At 60.5% G+C, this 21,117-nt stretch overlaps 1 protein-coding gene across 8 annotated transcripts in view; it reads right to left on the bottom strand.

Moving 5' to 3' along the window:
• Crtc1 (CREB regulated transcription coactivator 1) overlaps positions 1-21,117 on the bottom strand; it is a 70,647-nt gene that overhangs the window by 8,158 nt on the left and 41,372 nt on the right. For 2 of the 8 annotated variants that reach the window (XM_047531190.1, XM_047531192.1), the window contains exons 2-12: positions 20,831-20,947; positions 19,639-19,686; positions 17,974-18,111; positions 16,958-17,019; positions 15,258-15,352; positions 13,174-13,259; positions 10,729-10,769; positions 10,063-10,283; positions 5,719-5,852; positions 3,669-3,980; positions 1,486-1,590 (exon numbers count right to left, since the gene is read on the bottom strand). In XM_047531190.1, the coding sequence (XP_047387146.1) occupies positions 1,486-1,590; positions 3,669-3,980; positions 5,719-5,852; positions 10,063-10,283; positions 10,729-10,769; positions 13,174-13,259; positions 15,258-15,352; positions 16,958-17,019; positions 17,974-18,111; positions 19,639-19,686; positions 20,831-20,947 (1,359 nt within the window). The remainder of the gene's footprint in view (positions 1-1,485; positions 1,591-3,668; positions 3,981-5,718; positions 5,853-10,062; positions 10,284-10,728; positions 10,770-13,173; positions 13,260-15,257; positions 15,353-16,957; positions 17,020-17,973; positions 18,112-19,638; positions 19,687-20,830; positions 20,948-21,117) is intronic. The other 6 variants (XM_047531191.1, XM_047531194.1, XM_047531193.1 and 3 more) reach the window with 5 other exon arrangements.

Genomic DNA, 21,117 nt, shown 5'->3' with positions numbered 1-21,117 from the left:
CACCTGTGTCCCAAATCAGTATATACCAGACACCAGACAGGCCTGACAAGCCACCCCCTGACACCCCCTGCCCAGTGGGACCAGCTTTGGTCATCAAAGATGAACTGACCACTGAGGCGACTCCCTCCAGGGAGAAACCTGTGGACCCCTGCGGCCTCTCCTGTCCTGCCCCGCACACAGGTAGGGGGCAGCCCACCTGCCTGGAATGGCATCTCTAGTCCCTTCCCACAGCAACGCCACATGACGAGACCAGACGTGTTTCCAGAGCTCAGAGCAGTGTGGGTGGAATGGAGGAGTGTGGTCACCAGGCTGACCCGATGGAATTCAAGGCCACCACTACCCTCCCACTGCCTGTGGAGCAGGACCCCTGGCTGAGGGGAGGATGACCCTACTCCTGATACATGGGGACAGAGCCAGAAGGGCCTGGCCTGCCACCTTACGGCATATTCCCGGGGGACAGGGAGTCTGACCTCCTTCCTGCAGGGTCCCCTCAGAAGTCAACTCTCCAAGCCTTAGCAGGAAGGAGGGCCTATCATCCCCTCTACCAGGGACGAGGGAATGATTTCAGGGCTGTGAGCACTGCAGTGGCTTCTAGGATATTTTAGGGACGAGGTGGTCTCCACCCAGGGAGGGTCCTCTGATGGAAGTTCTGAATGGAATATGGGATCTGCTGGAGCCAAGACCACACCTCGAACCAGAGCTAAGCATCACAGAACCACCTGAGCAGGCAGCCTGGGCGGGAGAGGCAGCTGGCCACCCCACAGGGACTCTAAGAATCCTAGACCTGGGGGGCACGGCACAGATCTCTACTGCCCGCGGCTGGCGGGAAAGCCTGCCTCTGAAGATGAAGCCACACCTATCCTGTCACCTGGAGCCTGGACTTGGCCTCAGTCTGCTCGTCCATGGGATGGGAACAGAGGTGCTCAGTGAACTGACCTGGGCTTGGGGGCCTAGCAGCCAAGGGACATGCCTTCCTGAAGGGTGTGGGGAGAGACAGGCTTGGAAGCCAGAGCTTCCACAGTGGGAGGGAGGTCAACTGGGCCCTATGAGGGGGTCCCTGCCACCTTCAGGAGCTTGAGCCTCGAGGACACCGAGTGGCTCTCAGCCGCACCCTGAGCGAGTCCTGAGGGCCTAAGGATGAGAGTCACCACTGAGTCCCTTGGTGGGGTGGCCACTGCAGCCCCTGCTAATGCGACAGATTTGAACAAAGAGCCCCCGTCACCCCAGCAGGCTTGCCAGAGATGTGGAGGTGCAAAGCGGCGGCTCTCAGGAAGGCCTGTGGCCTGGCAGCACATCCTCCCCACCTTGGCCCAGGGTGGCTGTCTGTCCCTGGGTCCCGCCTGGTGCAGCCTGGTGAGCGCACAGCTTGGGGCTCGTGGAGGGAGATGTGATGGCTGAGCAGTGACGCACAGACGATGGGGAGGCACGCGGGGACACGAAGCGAGGCTGGAGCGTGGGGCCAGGTGGGGAGGCGGCATCCCTTACTTGTGGGGAGCTCCCAGGGGAGAAGCCTTGATTGGAGACAGGCGAGGTGGGAGACTGGTTGGCCGGGGAGCCCGCGCTAGTGCGGTACTGCTGCAGAGCTGGCGCCTGCGATGACAGACGGGTCAGGACTGCGGCCCATCCCTGAGCACGGGTCCCATCCTGGCTTCCTGGGAGTGGCTTGTCCCATGAGCTGCCAGCAGGCCCCCACCCGGATGCCTGGATGACGGGTGCCAACACACAGGCAGCCAGAGGACCCTAGGCATCCGAGCTGCGCCGAGGTCTGTGGGGACCTATCTCCAAGCCCAGCTTCCCCGCGTGGAGAAGAGCAGGCTGCAAGGGCCCAGCGCGGTTGGCCCTCCCTCCTTCCCAGGGCCACGGGAGGGGCTGGAGGGGCGACCTTAGCACGGGGCACAAGGTGCACCCCCCACGTGCAATAGCCACGCATGCACACCCACACACCTACACAAATGTGTACACACGTGCTTATAGGGATATGCACGCATGACCACGTGCACACTCAGATACAAGTCTGCACTCACGCACGCACACACGCACGCGCGCATACCTACGCACGCTTGCGCCCATTGCTTGTACCCGGCCGTACACGAGTACGGGTCTCTCTATGTGCAGCACCCACCCATGCTCACACTCACGTGTGCGCCTTCTGAGCACACACCCCCCCACACGCACGGGGCGGGCAGAGCACCAACCTCTGCTCCTAACAGCCTTCTGCTGTGTCCCCCAAGTCGGCAGGGGTGAGTCTGGCCCCCCTCTTCACGGGGACTGACAGGAAGGCTGTCCCTGGGTGTGTCACAGGCTCCCAGCACCGTGTGGTCACCTCTGCAGACCCTCCGTGGATCAAGCCTGCCCGGGCTATGCCATTTGAGAGGCAGCCACTTCCTTCAGCAAAACTACTGCCATGGCCCAGACCCAGTGACGGTAGCGCAGGCCAGGCTAGGACCTAGGTTTGGACCCCGCTCTAGTCCTAATCCAACCTAGCCATGCTGTGTGCCTCCAGCCTAACTTCTCTGCGCCTGGGGTTCAATGAGGTCCAATTCAACTGGCCCACAACTGCTTCATCTGTTTTCTCAGTGCCCCTTTTTAAGCAGTCTCAGGTAGGAGGCTGCGTCCTGGTGGGACAGGTATGAGCAATGGAGAAGCCAGCATGGTCACTTGGGATGACCCACTTGGGCCTCCTCAGAGTTGGCCAGGAGAAAACAACCATGAAGAAGTGATTCTCACCACTGAGTCTGCTCAGAAACGCAGAGGTCACCTGAGCCTGTCCCCAGGGGAAACCCACAGACCCTGGAGTGGGGAACCCGTCTTTCTCTGGTGGGTCCTGGGTGGTCAAAGTCCTGACCCAAGAGCCCCAGGACACTCTGCACTTTCAGTGACTGCCCGGCTCCAGAGTAAGACCCCGGCACCTGCTGTGATTCCAGAGGAAAAGCCTGGGCTCTCTGGAGGTCCCGGCAGAGCAGCTTGGGAAGGCGGGGGTCCCTACAGCCGGGTTGCCTGCTTCATGCCCGCACTTTGCAGAGCACAAGGTTCTAGCGACATTCAGCCTGGGTACAGCAGCCAGGGCTTGAGTGGGGAGGGCTCACTGTGTCCCAAACACGTCCTTAATGGAGCTGGACCCACCGTTAGCAGGAAGGTCTGGGGTTACAGGGGTCAAAACAAGCCCCGTCCGAGCACTCGTTAGCTTCAGCCTGGCCTGGGCCGCTTCCTGCCCCGGTCTGTGCTGCCTGAGCCACCACCTCACAGGGCCAACTTCAACCTGCCTTCATCAGAGCGCAGCTTCCAGAACTCTGTTCCCAGGCCATGGGAAGCGCGTGCTCTGGCACCTCCCAGGAGGCCCAGTGTGGGGATTGGGACAAGCGGGAATACTGAGAGTCAAACCCAAGGTGGTCCAGCTGGAGAGGAGTCGGGACCAGTGACCCTGCTCAGCCTCGGTTTCCCCACAGTGCTCGTGGTGACCACCTCAGCCTGAAGAGCCTGTGCAGGAACCCCTGCGGCGTGCCCGGCGTGGGCCAGGCCCCGGGCAGTGTCCACCTCTATCCTGACCTCTGCAGGTACCGTCAGGTGGCCCCACCGTCCTGCCCAGCCCAGTAGCGTGGCCTGCTGCAGCCCCCAGGCTCTCCTCCCCGAGCCCCCAGCCAGGCCCCGCAGGGCCATCCCGGGCTTACCGAGGTGATGTCAATCCCCATCGATGGCTGGCCCGGGTTCTCTGGGGGGGACTGGGGGAGAGAGGACGGTACCGTGACCGCGAGTGGGGGCAGCTGTGGCCCCCGCGACAGACTGGAGCTTGGCATCAGGGGGCCGCCCGGGGGTAGGCCGACGGGCACCTGAGGCGGGGGCGGGGGCGGCTGCTGCTGGGACGCGGGCGGTGGAGGTGGTGGGGGCTGGGGCTGCGGCGGGGGCGGCTGCTGGGAGCCGGCCTGGGTGAAGAAGGCGTAGGGCAGCTGCTGCTCCAGAGACAGGGCGTCCATGGCCACGGCCTGGGGAGGAGAGGACGTCAGGTGGAGGCACAGGAACCTCGTGCCTGATGGCCCCCAGAAACGGGCATGCTCAACAAGAATGGGGGGACAAACCCTGGGGGTCTGGCCCCTGGACTGGGCGCTCCCAACAATGAGGAAGCTGGGGCCTGGGGGGGCAGGCCTCACCCAGGGCCTGTCCTACCCTAAAGCCCTGTCCACTCTGGGGACCCTGGAAAAGGTGGGAGTTTTGGAGACAATGGAGCCATCACTGGGGCCAAGGCTGGCTCAGGTCACTGTCAGAATTGGCAAGAGGAAAAGAGGTAGAGGGAAATGGTGGCATCTGGAAAGTCTGTGCAGAAACACACAGCCCTGGGGCCACTGCGGGGAAGGCCCAGGGTGAGGCAGGCCGGGTCCCCAATCCTCTGAGAGAGGCTGGCTGCCCAGGAGCTGCAGGACCCGAGCACTCGCTGCCCCGTCTCCAACAAGCAGTCAGGGCTCAAGAATCAAAACAACGTTCCAGAAAGGAAAGGGGCAGCAGGCCCGGGCCAAGACCAGCCAGTCCACGGACACAGCTGCAGGAGCTGGCCAGGGCCGTGCGGATCCTGACCGAGCGGGACCCCTGATAGGCAGGCAGGCAGGCAGTGGGAACCCGGCCCAGGCCAGGAGCAGGAGGGGATCCCTGGGAACTCTGTTAAAGGTGGACGATGCCACTGTGGTCACGTTAAAAACGAAACCCAGGGCTGGGGCTGGGGCTCAGCGCAGCACGCTCGCCTAGCTCGCGCGAGGCCCTGGGTTTGATCCTTAGCACCGCATAAAATAATAGAATAAAGGCATTGTGTCCACCTACAACTAAAAAATAATTTTAAAAAAGAAATGAATAAAATCAAAGTCCATTATCCACTAAAAAAATATTAAAAATAAAATAAGTTCTGTACAAGGGAATTTTTAAAAGATGGGGGTTGGGGGTATAGCTCCATGGAGGAGTGCTAGCCTAGCACTTGGGGTCCATCCCTGGGACTTCCAAACCAGAACAAACCCAAACAAAAAGATGAAATGGACAAATTCCTAGAAAGACAAACTACCAAAAACAAATTGAGATGAAACAGGCAATAGGAAAAACCTTGTAACAAGTAAGGAGACCCAACCAGTCATTAAAAACCTCCCACAGAAGACAAAGAGCCAAGTGGTTTCAGCAGCAAGATGCACTGGATTTTACCAGAGATTTTGAACAGAATTGAAATGCTTCTTAAACTCTTCCAAACAAAACCAAACAAAGGAGGAAATAATTCCTAACTCACTCTACGAGGGTGGATTTATCACGTCAGTGAGGTGACCAAAAATACTAAAATCAGAAGTGAAAATGGAACGTCCCTACTGACTCCACAGGAATAAAAAGGATCCTAAGAATGTCACGAAAATTGACCACAGCAAGTTGGACAACCGGGATGGACAGATGTGCACCAACCACGAGAAACTGAGTAGATGGAGCTGTGTGCAAACTGAAAACTAAAACCACACTGCTAACCAGTTTATTACGGGACGTTCAAGGAGACCTAAAAAAGCACAGGGCTTCATGAAGGCTCCTCGTCACACCTGGCGTGAGCTCCACTCAGCGGATCTGCCTGCGACAGGCACAGGGGACTCCTGACCACCGAGTTTGGCATTTTTCATGTTTGCAAAGGACAAGGCATCTCCTGACTCCGAATGCCCTGGGAGGGGGAGTCAGCCCTCACCTTCCCCACCCACCTCACCCTCGCACCTGAGTGATGGGTGACAGTGGGGACAAGGTAGGCGACACCTGCTGGGCCTGCTGCCTCCTCGCCTCTGTGCTGAGGGACAGGGGGCTGACACCAGCAGGTCGGTGCTGTGGAGAGGAGCCTGGTGTGCTCATCCCTAGAAAGGAAGAAGAGGCAGGGAGGACGGTGTGAGGGAGGCCAAGGCCACCCACACACCCCAGGTCACGCTGCAGAGGGACAGCCCAGGTGCTCAGACAGAAGCCAGTCGGCCCGTTCCAATGGCCAAACCTGGGGTGTCCCCCCTCAGTCCCATCTCTGATGACTCTGGGGTCCCTCGGCCCAGCATGGGTGATCTTGCCCTCCCAGTGAACCCCAGCATCCCTCCAGAAGTGGGGTGACCCAGAGGCCCAATCAGCATTTCCCCACTCCTGGAGCATGTGACTGGTCCCCAGATGGGCATGTGACCAGGCTGATCCAGAAAGAGCCTGCCTTGGGATTCTGGACGGAAATTCCTTTGTGGGGGGCACATCCCTACACCAAGCTGAAGAGCTGAGGGGCAGAAGCAGGACCTGGGTCCCTCTCCGGCCCCATGGAGTTCCTGGCCCCAACCATTCCCCTTTTCCACTGGCTGGGCTCAGGTTGGAGTTAGCTTTAACAAGCCCATGCTGCCCAGGGCTGCGCCAGTTCCTGCTCCCTAGCTGTCCCTCATGGCTCTGCCATGTCCCACTTCCACGCCATCCTGTACCTTGTACATTCCCCATGCCAGAGTGCTCCCCACGGGCTGCCCCCACTAAGACCCAACTCCTTCATATTCTCCCCGTCCCTGCAGGAGCCCCTGCCAGGAGCCTGCACGCTGCCCCTTCCTTCACCCCAGCCTCCATGGCCTTCACCCTGAGCAACGTGATCCCTGGATACCACTGTGGTGAAAGAACAGGTGAGACCGAGTACAAGGTGGCAGCCGTTTGGGCCTGCTGGGCTACCCTGGGCACCAGGCCAAGCACACAGCAGGCTCCGGATGAGAGGGGAACCCTGGGGCCCAGCATGACCCACATCCACCCCGACACGGGTTCCTTGTCAGTGAGATGAAGACGATAATAGCTGCACTCAGATTCACCGTGAAGCCCCAGCGAGGTCACCAGCAGGCTCTCAAGAGTCTGGCCTGCAGCCAAGGTCGGGTGAAACTGCCTGAGTCACCCTGGGAGATCCGGGCCCATCCTGCCCAGGGCACCAAATCAACCGTGTTCTGGCAGATGGGGCGGCGGGTTTACAGGTCTGTGGGGACACACCCAGCACATGCCAGGAGATGACAGGCAGTCTTCTCCATGCCCAGGGCAGCTGCTAGCTGGGGCAAGCTTGGTCAGGCCTGGACTTCCCCTTGGAGGCCTGGTGGCTCTGCTCAACCTAGCACAGGGAGGGGGCAGGGCTGATGTCTGCACATATCCTGGGCACCGGGGTCAATGATGTCAAGGGGACATCAATGAAAGCCCAGGCAGGAGTCTGGGATGCACCTGCTCAGAGCAAACCAGGAGTCGGGACCCTAGGTCCCCCTTTGTCTCTGAGCACCAACCATCTTGTACTTTGTAGGGGCCAAGAGACACTTGGTGCTCAGGTCAGGAGCAGATGTCAGGGCTCAGTAAGGGGCAGAAGCATATGCTAAGAGCTTGCAGGAGGTGACATGGGGACTGTGGCTCATCCTCAGTGCAGAACACTGACCTGATATCACTCGCCGTCTGACTTCAAGAGAAGCTGGAAATCAACATTTCCACACCAGCTGCCTGATTTTTAAACGTCAATTTGAAGTCACACACACACGCACACAAGTCACGTGCCACACAAAATACACCAGCAGCTGGTTTGGTCTTGGGCTGCCCACCTCCAACATCTGTCCTGAATGCGACTCTTTAATTCTCTGCTGAGCTGTCAGGAGAGAGCCTGGCCTCACACAGGGTGGCCCCTACCCCTGGAAAGGCCAGTCGGGCCAGCAGGGCAGATGGGGCATCTTGCTCTTGTATCCCTTTCAGAACCTGGCTCACCTCTGGGCACACAGCCAGCTGGAGGGGAACTCTGGGGCGGGCAGGCAGGGAGAGCCGCCAGAAGGGCGGGCTGTGTGGGCCAAGTGGCAGGGGCCCGCCCTGTGGCACGCAAGCCCTGCTGGCAGGGGTAGCCAGCCTCGGAGCTGTGCCAGGAAGGACCCCCAGGGCCTGCCCCTTCCCAAGACCTGGCAAGCAGCCAGCACACAGCTTCAGCAAATGTGAGATGCGGGGCTGCCCTGTCGCCCCCACGGGGCTGGCGATCAGGGCAAGGAGGGGGTCAACACACATGTGCGCCTATGGTTGACAGGCAGCTGGATTTAAAAGGCACCCAGAAAGCAAAGTCCCTGCTAGGGGAGCTGCTGGAGCGGCAGGTCTACAAACAGCCGCAGGCGTGCTGGCTGCTCCTGGCCCAGGCCGCAGGGCCGCGGTCTGGGGTCTCCCGTGTGCTGGGTCTTCCTGTGCTTGTGTAGACTGGGCGCAGGCTGGGGTGTGCGGCTCCCAGGCAGGCTCTGGTGGACTGCCAAGGACCTTCAGGCGGCGGAGGGGGCTCTGGTGTGGGGAGAACGGGTGTGGGAGGGTGGTGGCTTCTGCGGCTTCTGCGGGGTGCTGGCGGCCCCAGAGCTGACCTTTGGATCTTACTTTGCACAGGCCCATGCAGACAGATGCCACCGTCTGGCCAGGCCTCTCGGGTGGGGGTGGCGCGCTCAGGGGCAGGGAGCTTGCCTGGCACAGGAGGCCTTGGGTCAGGCCCAGCGACACCCGCACACACACACAGGAGCACTGGCATCGTCTTGCCCACCCCCTGCCCTGTTGGCGCCTGCCAGGAGCAAGCTGGGGCTTCCTGCTCGCCTCCCCTCCTCGCATCACCCTGGCTCCCAGGCTGGTCGGTGGCACCCTGACATCTCTGCAAAGCACCCAGTGAGATTCCAATCCTCTGGGCCCCGCAGCCCCTCCTGAGCCCCTTCTCCCAGGGAAGACAGAGGAACTCTGCCAAGGGTGCGTTTTAGCATGTGAGGCTTCCATGGCAGAGCCCGCTGAAGCTGCCTGCTGAGCCTGGGGCGGAGGCAGGACGGGTTTTTCGAGGAGAGTTGGGACAGAGCCTGTAGCACCCACACCCCAATGTGCCCCCCAGAAGCCCTCCTGCCTGTCCTACCACCTGGGGCATCTCCTCTCTAGAAGTCAGATGCCTGCCCCTTGGATGCAAACCCACACCCAGACAGCAAAGAGTACAGGTGTCATGGCAGGGACTTGGGAGATTGAGACCCAGGCCAAGGGACAGTTGAAGACCATGTGGCAATGCTGGGCAAGAACAAATAGAGAAGCAGTACAGCATGAGGTCAGGGGACAGGTGAGGAGGACAAGGTAGGTAAGGCAGGAGAAGCACAGATCAGGGCAGCACATGCAAGGGCCCTGAGGCGAGTTCATCCAGCTGTGGGGCAAGGCAGGGAGATGAGCAGGAGGGTGGACGGTGGCCCTCACTCCAAAGGTCTTGGGCTTTTATGGGGAGGGAGGTGGGGACTGTGCCAGGTTCCAAGCAGAGGTGGGTCATGGGCTGATGGTGTTCTGGGTTGGAGAAGAGACTGGCGGGGAGGCAAGCAAGCAGGAGAAAGGATCTGAGTTGGGTCAGGTCTTAATGGTAGGGCTGACAGGTCATGCATTCAACAAGGAGGGGTGTGTGTTGTGTGACAAAGAGAGGGACAGAAGAGTTAAGAGGGATAACTCCACGGTCCTCAGTGCAGCCCCTAGTGGACAATCCCCACAAGGAACAGGGACAGAGCAAAGCTGGAAGCTCCCGGGACAGGCAGGGACCCATGGACCATCCCATGGACCAGGCCAGGGAACAAATGGGTGTAAAGTTCAGGGAGGGCCCAGGATGAGATGTCACAAAGCAGGCAGTTCAATGTAGCAAGGAGGCGCAGTTCAGACCCATTTCTATGTGATGTGCTATATCGCCAGCACCAGACCCATTTCTGTCCCCAGTGAGGGGCTGGGACAGGAGGGATGGGGGCAGCATGGCACCCCAGGGCTCCGCTCCCAGGCTCCCCAGCCTCTCCCCAGCCTGAGCACCACTCGGCACCCCTGAAGCTACGTCCGACCCCTGCCCTGGAGGCAATGTGCACCCCCTCAGGCTTCGCCCAGGCAGTCTGGGGTTGTGCCCTGAGCCCCCTGAGCCCTGCAGCAGGCCTGTCACCCGTCTCCGCCCTCCAGGTGCCTGGCACTGTGGACGCAACCGTCAGCCCTCATCTGATGCACATGCCATCTTCAGTGGACAGTCCACCAGGGAGCGAAGCGCCCGGGGGGCCTCGCGCTTGGGGCCATGCCGCGGGCCCTTACCCTGGCCGGCGCCGCCGATGCCCAGGTGCGTCAGGTTGGCGGCGAGGTTGCCAGTGCTGCTGGAGCTGCTCAGCGCGGGGAAGGTGGGCTCCTCGGGGTCCAGAGGGGTCGGGAGGGGGGAGGGGAAGTGGATGTTGGTCAGGTCGGGTAGGGAGCCCCCTGTGTTGTGGGTGGCAGGGATCAGGGCTGTAGTGTTTTCCTGGTCGGCGGATGGGAAGATGCTGGGGGAAGGCCAGACAGGGGCAGGAGGTGAGGCCTGGGGACAGCGGCCAGCCGACCGGCTGGCTTGCCCCCAGAAACTGTGGCAGGGGCAGGAAGGGGCCGTGAGGAGAAAACTAGCAAGTGCCAAGTGAAAACTCCTCAGCCAGGGGCCGCCACGCGCGAGGCGACGATCAGGCACCTCCAGCGGGACCTGAGGGAGCACCTGCCACCAGGTCAGGGAAGGGGGACAACACTTTCTGTGGCCCCAGGGACTCCAGGGACAGGGTGTCTGAGCAGGCTCTGTCAACTTGGGCAGCAAGGGGCCGGAACTGGCCCAGGACAGGGCTTGCTGGGCGGCCACCGCGGTCCCTCACCAGGATGCGCAGGCTGATGGCGGGTGGGTGCCCTGGGGAGTCCACAGCCCCAGTGGCCGTGGGCGTGTGGGCAGGCGCTGTGGAGACTTACTTGATTCCGGGGACCTCACAGGACTTGGGCCTGGATCCCGTCTGAAAGAGAAGACAGCAGAGGCTGAGCCAGCACCCACTGCGCCTCCTCGGGGCACGGCTGACCTGCCCCCGGGTGTCGAAGCTGCTCCATGAGAACCAAGCTTATGCGGGACCAGGATGACGTCAGTGGCCCCAAGGGCAGAGTGCCACCCACGGGGGAAGCCAGGACCAGTCGAGGGTCGTGGGGACAGGGTCTTTCCGCAGGTCCCTACCCCAGTTCTTCCCTTGGCAGGGAGAGCGCACAGTTCCACTCTGGCTGCTTGGTTGGTGGGGACCCAAAGGGTGACATGGTGCCTTGTGAGCAGGCATTTGGGCAGAACGTGTGCCAGCTCCTCTGCCCCCTGGGGTTTCCATGGCAGCTGGTGGGTCAGCCCAGCCGAGGAGTCACTGGAGGCCGGAGTGCCTGAGGTCAGGTGCTCACAGAGCTCCCCACCCTCTACGCTGTCCCCAACCATGGCAGTTGGGGCACCTGTGGCAGGGGTACTTTTGCTTGGTGGCCATGGGGCGAATCTATGAGCAGCCACCAATCTCTGGGGACTAGGTTGGCCCGTGTCCAACGCAGAAGGGTATCAGGTCAGGACCAGATGCCTCAACACTGTCCAGCGGCCACCACCTCCTTCCACGAGGACCTGCCTTCCAGTGTGAGGTGAGGCCCAGCGGCGAGGCCCCCACCTCCCCAAAGCACCTCTTTGTCATGTGGGCAGGCATGCTCCCTCGGGCCAGCTCAGGACGCCGCCAGTGCAACAGCAGTTTCAGTGCTTGCTGGGGACACTTGCGGAACACACAGATCACTGCAGGGAAGGCCCTGCGAGGGGAACCCCTCCTTGGCTCAGGCCCTTCATGGGGCACGGCCACAGTGGCCTTTGAACTCAGGGCCACAGTGCTGCCTGCTGCCTGAGGTCTGGACGGTGAGTGACAGAAGAGCAAACCACCGTCACAGCACCAGGGCAGCCATGCGGCTCTGGCTCGCAACCTGGAGCCCCCCACAGCCACGGATGGAGCCCCTGCTCCCACCGGCTGGCCCCAGGGAAGGGTGCCCAGGGAGACGTGTGGCTTCTGAGTCGGGTACACGACTGTCAGCTGAGGGTCCTGCTGGGCCTGGGGAACCGAGGCTGCAGGGGGGCCCAGGACTCGGGCTTCTGATCTCGGTGGGCATGACTGGACAGAGCCCTGTCTCCTGACAGACGGCTCCAAGGCAGCCACGTTTCTAGCTCCCTGTCTGCTGCCAGGCCCTTGGACAGGTACTGCTGGTCAAGTTCTTCCGGGATCACCAGATGAGGACGGCCGGCCCGCTGGCAGAGATGGGGCTGCCTTGGTGCACACACCACTGGCAGCAGGCGTGGCGGGGCGCCTGCAGGGTGTCGCGAGACCAGCCGGCACTAAGCCTCTGCAGCAGACGCCTGCAGAACGGGTTCTGCTTGGCCAGGGGCTCCAGTGCGCAGAGTAAACGCTCACTCCATTACTGGAGCTCTGCAGAGCACGTGGCGCAGGCCTTCTGAAGACAACGTGGAAAAGCATTCCATGAACTTTATGAGATGTATTAATGGATTTCTGAACAGTTTTAAAAATGCACTCCTCATTCTCCACCCCCCAGGGTCCCTCCAAGGCAGTAGCCACTTTTGCTTTCTTTAATGGGCGGGTGACATCCAGCTGTGCAAATGGACCAAGACCTGCTTTTCCGCTACCAGACATTTAAGTGGTTTTGCAATTTTGTTTGGGTTAGATTTTCTTTACTTTCTTTTTAATTTTTGTGGTACTGAGGATGGAATCAGGGCAACTGCTGTATCGCTGAGCTACACCCCAGCGAGGTAACAGCATTACCAGGAGCGTCCCTTATTTCCTTAGAATCCCTTCAGATCCCAGCTGAGTGACTGAGGGTCATCTCCTTAACAAGCCCCCTAGGGCTGCACGTTCAGGTTGTTTCCAGTTTATTTCAAAAGCTCTGGATAAACTCCTCTGAATGTCCTGCTTGCTGCAGCTGAACTCCCAAGGTGGGGATCACTTGGGCAAACACTGCCAGAAGGTCTCCGGGGCCACTGGGTCCATTTCTTTCTTAGAGGGGAGAAGCAGTTTTTCTCCCTTTGGAGTCAGGGTCTGGCTTACGTTGCCCAAAATGGTCTTGAACTCAGTCCTCCTGTCCCACTCCCAGGTGGCCACGGCCTGGCTGGGGACAGTCAGTGCTCTGTACTCTACACTGAAACCTGACTAGCAGTGGATGTCAACTGAGTGTGTTTGCTGGGTGACAGTCCCGCTGTGCACGTTAGGTAGGCTTACGAGGGACTCTTGAGTTCCGGCCCAGACAAGCCTGAGGCAGTGAGGCCCTGGGGAGGGTGGACCCTCCTCAACCTGCCACCGTCACCTCGTCCAGATGAGGAACTGGCTTTCCGGAGGCTGGGGCTCTTACCTTCTTGGCGTCCCACGCTTGCTTGGGAAGGTTTTTGTCTGCTTCTGTCGTGGACTCCTCCATTCCTGGGACTGTTAATAGTAAGACTAGGACGGGGGAGAAGGACACTCAGAAAAGAGGACACCTTCCTGACAGCCAGGACTGGGATGAAGCTGGAACTGTCCTAATGGGGGACTGGGAACTGTACTAGAGTTACAAAAAAGGTTTCACTAAAAAAAAAAAAAAAAAAAAAAAAATCAGCCCGAGAATCTGTATCTTACACAGAAATGCAAAGGAAAGCCCGGGGCCCATGCCGCATCTGCCTCCTCACGCTGACAAGGGCCTTGGTGGCCCGGGGCAGCAGGCAGCACAGTCTGTGGGCACCCACCACCCATGGACATCTGGCCACCAGTACCAAGCAGAGGGGTGCAGACCCCGGGCCTGACGTCAGCAGCAGCCTCGTGAGCTGGCTGTGATACTTGTTCTAAGACAGAAAGGTCCAGAGGCCTGGGGACGGGTGGCTGGGCACCACTCAAGGGTCCTGAACGAGCCAGGCCTGCCGGCCTTCCTCAGACTTCAGTCAAGGCCACAGCACCCACTTCCCGTGCTCTCTGTGCTGCGAGGTTTCATTTTTTGATTTGCTGCTGGGCGCCATGAGGAACCAGCCAGACCTGTCACCAACGCCGTGAAACCGGGCTGGCGGGGGTGGGAGGCAGCAGGGCCACTCCAGCCCTGCCACGGTTTGGGCCCTTCTCAGCAGCAGGGATGAGTGATGTCTCCAATCCTGACTCCAGGGTCAGCTGGATTCTGAGTAGTCAAGGGTCCTGGGTCTTGCCTTCTTTCCATGGTCAGTGTGTCCCTGGGGACAGTGACATCCTATGCCTACCTCCAAAAGCCCTGTGCTTGTGGGGGACCCAGTAGGACAGACAGCAGTCCAAGAACGGTGTGCTGCTGGCAACAGGAGGGCAGGCCCAGGAGCCACGCCTGCCTGGGTGGGTGGCGCCACTGCTCTGGGACCTGCCCTCTGCCGCCCGCGCCCATGCCCGCGCCTGCAGACCGGGACTGGGGGGCTCACGCTCTGCTCACGGTCCCATGGGCGGAGTCTCCAGTACATTTACCCACCCACAGTGAAGCCACGAAGGCAGCGGGCATCTGGGCATTCAACTCTGCCACTCCCTGGCTTGGGGATCTTGGTCCAGATGATGCCCACACGGGTTTCCGGGCCTGGCCTCACAGCACCTACAATCCCTTCTCTGGATGACACTGCCCCAATTTCGTTTTTGCTTTTCTGGAGCTGGGGATTGAACACAGGCACGCCAAGCCACATCCCTAGACCTTTTTATTTTTCATTTTGAGACAAGAGTCTTACTAAGTTGCTTAGGGCCATACTAAGATGCTGAGGGTGGCTTTGAACTTGGACCCTCTTGCCTCAGCCTACTTAGTCACTGGGATTATAGGTATGAGCCATTGTGCCCAGCTACTGCCCGAGTTTTTGAAACATCTGCTCTCCTTGAGGGTCCCCAGGATGCTGCCTCCATGCCTGGCTCCAAAGTGGATCCAAGGGCCTGGACACAGAGGCCTGGAGAGGAGGCTCCTAGGGAGAGTGCGGGAAGAGTTGGGCTCTTTCTCACCCACTGTAGCAGGAAGAGCTCAGGGGCTGTGGGGAACAGTTCTGAGCAGCACAGTTAGAAAACAGTCCAATATGAAATCCTGGATCAAGCAGTACCTGAAGCTGAAGGTCTGCCCTACACTATAGTCCTGACCTGGTAAATGCCCCTTTAACCCAGGCTTGCCACCCCCTACATTGGAAAAAATCATCTGCACAGTCACCAGATTCCACAGTCATACCCTGAATCCATAAATCCTGGGGGCTAACGTGTCTTTGCAGGGGTGTTTTCTCTGCCTAGAGAACCCCTATGCATTCTTTAAAACCCAACTCAAGCAGCCCCACTTCTGGAAGTTTCCCTGAGCCCCTCTCCTTGTCCTGTGCAGTTTGGATCCTCCTTTGAAAGTCTGTCCACTCATGAACTGCCAACCTCCGGAGCACAAGGGCCACCTGTCGGGCTTGCCTGACCCCAGCCAAGACAAGAGTCCCCTGCCCATACCTCTTTTCTGGTGTGCATCCTGGGACCCACCCGAAAAGGATTCTGACTGGGCGGGCGTCATTGTGCTCTGGTGAAGGGCAGAGTCTGAATTGGTCCTGGGGGAGAGGAGAGAGACAGTGAGACCCTGGAAAGCAAGAGGGTCAGGAGCAGCCGCAGTAATAACCTCAGCATCACGTGCCCTGCCAGGACGCCCGTGCGACAGGGTGGCAGATGTAGCAGTCATTTTTCAAGTGGCTGCACCTGAGCAGAACCGTAAGGATGTCGTTCTCAGAAGAATCACTGGACTCTGGTGTCTGTCTACAGGCCCACTGAAGGACTGTCCCTCTGTTCCTGACCCAGCCCTGCCTGCCCCCTTCAGCAGGGCTTCTTGGCTTCAGGGACGGATGGTGCTTTACTGTTGAAATTCCCCAAGGGAGCCTGACGGTCCCATGGGGCCCAGCCTTGGTGGTCCGAGTGTGCAACCTGCCACTGAGTCCCTCCCAGTAACAAAACACAGTGGGTGACTATGTCCTCTAGATGCTCAGTTTCAAACACTGTGACAGGTGGAAAGGGAGGGTTTACAGAAGCCCCTCGGTGACCCCAGGTGAGAAACCGACAGGGGAGGGGCAGTCCTCCAAACGGTCACAACTCTGGGAGGAGCCTGGTGATCACTCTGCCTGGCGACTATCTTGGAACTGAGGACAAGAAAGGCCAGGGTGGGCCAATCAGCTCCCAGCTGGAAGTGCCTCTAGGGAGAGTCCCCGGAATGACACCTAGGTCCAGCTGCACAGCTGTCAACTCAAGGAGGGGACTAAGGGCTGATGTGCACCCCAGGGGATATCCCAGCCATTAGCGACGAGGATCAAATGTGGAACAGGGAGAAAGGTGACAATGGTCCAAAGGAGTCTTGAACCTGGCCCTGCCCCCAACCAGTTGTGTGTCCCTGAGCCAGTGTTCTGCCTTCTCTGTGCTCAATGTCTACATCTAAAATGGGAAAACAGCACCTAAGCCACAAAGCTGTTTGTTTCCTATCAGCTAATGTGTGACGGTGGGAACAGGGCCTGAGGTACAACATGTGCCCGGTGGGTATCAACTATGTGACCGCATCATATCATGAAACTGCACGTGCGTGCACGAGTGTGCATCTGGTGTGCACGCATGTGTATAGCTATTCTTCCATATCAGTTCCTTGGGAGGTTGGTTCCGGAATCCCCTGGGACACCGCTATCCAAAATGCTCAAGTCTTGCTGTGGAGTGGCACCTGTGCAGGCTCCCAGCACCGAGGCAGCGGGCACGCTGCAGAGGGTGGAGGGTGCTTTTGCCTCTGTGCGCCTTCATGCACGTCCTAGTCCTAGCACGAGTGCAGGAGCCTCTACAAGCACCTTCAACAACTGTTTGATGAGATGAAACACTGCTTGCCAAGCTTTAAATCAAAGAGCAACTTTGGTTAGAAAGAAAGATACAAACGGACAGACAGATGGATGGACAAAAAAGAAAAATCAAAAAAATGAGGGAGGGTTGAAGACCCCTACATGGGGTCTTCCTGATCTTGCAGGGTGAGAGCTGATTTCTAGGAACTTCAGGATGAGTGTAAGCTTTGCCATTTTGAGTGACTCTGGTTTGAGTGACCACTCACTGGTTTTCCATGCACAACTACAGTGAAAGTTTAGTTTTGTTCCCACAGAGTGGGTTGGGGCTGGGAGCCAGCGCTGGCCACTGACCTCCTCCAACTGGTGTCCGCGGGTGGCGAGAGGTACACAGAGCCGTATGGACAGCTGTCGGCGTGCATGTGAGTTAAGGGGACAGCGCTGTGGGCTTGGACCCTGCCTGCACCCAAGTGCTCTCGGCCGCCAAACAAGAAGACCCTCCAGTCCCAGTGGCCCGGCTGTGGGAGCTGATGGGAGGGGCGTGCGGGTTGCACACAGCTGGGGCCAGCAGGGCGGGCTGTCCGCTTCCTGCTGGCCTTTCCCGCCTGGCTGTGACAGGCTCCCGAGGGTGCGGCCCATCCCACCCTCCACTCAGTGCTGTCCTCTTGCAAGTGCACGTGCGGCCTGCGCCCCTTCCCAGAGGCGCCTGGACCGTGAAACCAGGCCACAGGCGCAGCAGGGAGTCCAGTTCAGCTGACCTGGGCTCGCCTCTTAATTCTGGGCTGGCGGGCGGCTCCCAGGGCCTGAGCGTTCGGTCTGGGACTCAGCTGGTCGGGCTTCCCCAGCCCACGGAAATGAGCAGCGGAGAACAGGCGTCTCCGCTCTGCAGAGCCAGGGTCCCAGGAGCAACCCGAGGCTGCTCGGATTCTGGGCTGGGGCCTGGCCAGTGGAGCACCAAGGGGAGGCCAACCGGGGGGCTCTGGCAGATCTCTGCTTGACCGAGCAACAGCTGCAAACTTTACATACGTCTGGTGGCGATGGAGCCGCCGCCGACCCTCTGGATCTCACTCAGCCCCCACGTAGCGCCCACAAGGGCGCCATCAACCCAGGTCCACCCACAGCCCTCCTGGCCCCACTGCCCCGCCAGGAGCCCTCTGTGGCCCACGTCACCTGCCTCAACTCCTGCCCTGGGAGGTGCTCCCTGTGCCACCTTGGCTCCGAAGGGCCAGATACCACCTGCTCAGCTGTGGCACCAGCCCCTGGGAGCCAGGCCCATCCCCAGAGCCAGCTGCAGGCAAACTCGGGGTCCTGTAGCCACTGACAGGGAGGGGCCCCATCCCTGCCCGCACATCCTCTGGGAAAAAGGATATCTGCCGTCCATGTTTGTCCACTGACAGGGGCCGGCGGTGTGGGGAGCCAAGGCGGCTACGTTCCCGATACACTCGGTCTACCAGCCCATGATGTCGGGTGGTCCGGCTGGTGTCCAGGCCCGAGGACTGGAAGGGTGTCTGGGATGAGGAGGGGGATGGGAGGAAATTGAAACAGAAAAACCCAAACAATGGTTATCAACCGTGACCTGGTATCTGGCCAGCCCTGAGTCTAATCTCAGGGACTCCCCACTCCAGAGACACCCTTGGACACCACTCTGCGTCCTGAGATGGGCGTCTTTGAGGCCCCAGCTCCCCAGCCCTCCGAGCACTGGGGATGGGGGTGCGAGAGCCGGCGGGGTGTCCGGGAGCCAGGGGTGGCAGGCGTGCAGTGCAGCTGGCATGCACGGGCCAGGCAGAGCGGCACAAGCTCGGGGCCCAGTGCTGGCCGGGGTGCCTGGGGTGCAGACGGCCTGAGCAACCTCCTCCCAGCCTCGCCAGGTGCAGACAGGCCTCTGCCCTCTCTCTCGGGGCCTGGCCGGCCTTCGATCCCCTGCTACGTCATCCCTGGAGAGGCTGCCAAGGGAGGGCCCAGGGGCTTCCGCCGAGAACTGCTGCAGGGTCCACGTGGCCAAGCACTGGCTCCCAGGAGGCTTCCTAGTCAAGCCCAAGGCTGCTCCTCACTGAGGCTGGGCCCCGCACCCTCCCTCACCGCCTCATCCAGGCGCCACCCAGAGCCAAGTGCAGGCACTTTCCGGAGCCCTGGCCCATGGCTTCCCCGGATGGGGCTTCCTTCCAGCACCTGGGTTTTGCACAAGGTTCCCAGCCAGGCCTTGCTCCCCGCCAGGCTCTGTGCCCCTGGGGCTGCTGGGAGCCTGCGCTCCGCCTGCCCTGGCCCTGCACTGCCCTCTCACCATCTGACCGGAGCTAGGTCGGCTGCCTCTGCCAGTTCTGGACACAGTGGGTCCTCCAACCTAGCCATCTGGTCCCTGGGCCTGTCTGTTTTTTCTGGGCAGTTGAGCAAAAGGCACTCCTGAGGCTAAGATGAGCCCCCCTTCCAGAAGAAAGCGACGGCTGCAACTGCCATGCTCTCCCACGGGCCCCAGGCGGGCGCCTGCTCCCCAGCGTCTGGGGGCTCCCGGATCTGTCTCTGACCCAGCAGAGACCCTGTTAGCTTGGCTCGCTGTCCAGGGGGCAGGGCCATTCATCTTTCTGAATGTCTTGAAACCCAGAGGGGAACCTGAGGTGGCTAAAGCCGAGCTAGAGGGGATGGAGCTGGGCCAGCCACACCCCAGCTCGCCAAGCCCTGCCTGCTGGCCCCACGAGACACGTGCACACGCCCACGTGCGTGTGTTGGGGGGATGGACCATGCAGCGCTGGGGGCACATGCTTGGATTCTGCTCAGGTGGACCCAACTGGGATATGCGGATGTGGCATCCACCCCAGGTGGACCCCAAGAGTCGGGGCGGGGCCTCTCGATGCAACCATACATATTTCCCGAGATGGGAGTGTGGAGCAGGTCCGTTTCCGTTTGGTGGACAGGACGTCTCCCTGGGAGCCACAGGGGCAGCCACGTGGGGAACTGGGGACACCCAGCAGCCTCACACAGGTCGGGGTCTTGCAGGCTGGCGCTGGGGATGCCAGGCCTCAGCCTGGGGGCTCAATTACCAGAGAGACAGGAGCCGCTGCCAGGGCCTCCCCCAGAAATCCGCTGGGCTGAAAAATGCAAAGAACCGAGACCTGAGATGCCCGGCGGGCAGGAAGCACGGCCCCGGCTGTGGGCCTCAGCAACAGGTGCCCAGTGAGACCGCGCCCAGGCCTGAGCGGGCTGGATCTGGACCCCACATGGGGCTGGGCAAAGGAGATGCCCAGAGAGATGTCCTTCTGGAAGGAAGAAGAGGCGCAGAAACGGAGGAAGGGGAGAGTTGGGAAGGAGGGGAGAGACCAGGCTCAGAAGGGCTCTGGCAGAGAGGACCCAGGGAACCAGGGACAGCCCCAGAGTCTGCTGCATGAGGCGCCCTGAGGAACTGAGCTCGGCACACCTCAAGCAAGCCTGCAGCGTTGCCCCGTCCGGTCACTGTGCAAGGGGAGGAGGGGAGGAGGGCAACGCTGAGCTCTGGGGGACAGCCCCATTCCACCAGGCCTACCGGCACCCAGGGACACAGCTTTTCTGGAACCGCTCCAAGCAACGGACATGGGTGTGATCACTGGGGGAGGGGGGGACCTGTCCATGCAGAGCTCAGACACTGTCCTAGAGGTGGCCTGGAATCACAGCCTAACCCCACCACCCTACTCCTACTTCCACCTGCAGACCAGGGATGAGAAGGAGGATCCTGGGACCTCATCTCCCGCTGCTGCTGATAAGGGTGGTGCAGCGGCCGAGCAGCCTGCGGGAGCGCCTGTGTGGGTCTCTGCCAAGAACCGTTTGCAGACAAGTGGGGTCAGGCGGCCGGGCCTCCTCCTGAGAAATGCTGGGCTTGTGGATTAGTGAGGCAGGACCGAGCCAAGCCCCAGAGGCCCTGAGCGCTTTCCGCAGCCGCACAGCCGGCGGGCAGGTGTAGTGGCTGCTGGACTGCTCATGGCCACCAGGCGGGGGCTCGCTGTGGGGTCTGCGGATGGGGGACAGGCCGGCAGACAGGCAGGTGAAGCAGGGCTGAAGCGCTCTGCTTCCTGAGGTCCCCAGCATAGAAAAAGAGTAGGCAGGGGAAGGCAGGGTTCAGCGATTGTATGGTGACCTTGGCTGCCCTCAGAGTCCACCGCACGTGCTCTGTGGCCAGGGAAGGGTCCAGAGTGGGACCAGCTCCAGGTGGGAGGCTACTGGGGCCCCCCGCAAGGGAGGTGGCACTGCAAGGGGGCTCACCTGGAAGGGCAGGTCCATGGTGCCACTCCCGATCTGGTTCACGTTGGGCAAGGAGCCTCCATAGTACTGGCCGCGGCTTGGGCCCAGCTGCAGGAACTGGGACTTCTGAAGCTGAAGCTGCAAAAGAGGAGTGGCCAGCTGCAGAGGGGGAGGGGACACCTCCCAAGGTCACCCACAGAGCACCGGCCCCAAGGGTGTCAACAGGACCCAGGTGATGGGCTTCACGACCATCGCAGAGACTGCAGGACCCTCAGGGAAGTTAGCCGTCTCATGACCAAAGGTGACAG

This window comes from Sciurus carolinensis, chromosome 17 (assembly GCF_902686445.1).
Source record: "Sciurus carolinensis chromosome 17, mSciCar1.2, whole genome shotgun sequence".
In the NCBI taxonomy this organism is placed as follows: Eukaryota; Metazoa; Chordata; class Mammalia; order Rodentia; family Sciuridae; genus Sciurus; species Sciurus carolinensis.
Note: the sequence above shows the minus strand (reverse complement) of the source record. Positions and strands in the feature narration are given on the sequence as shown.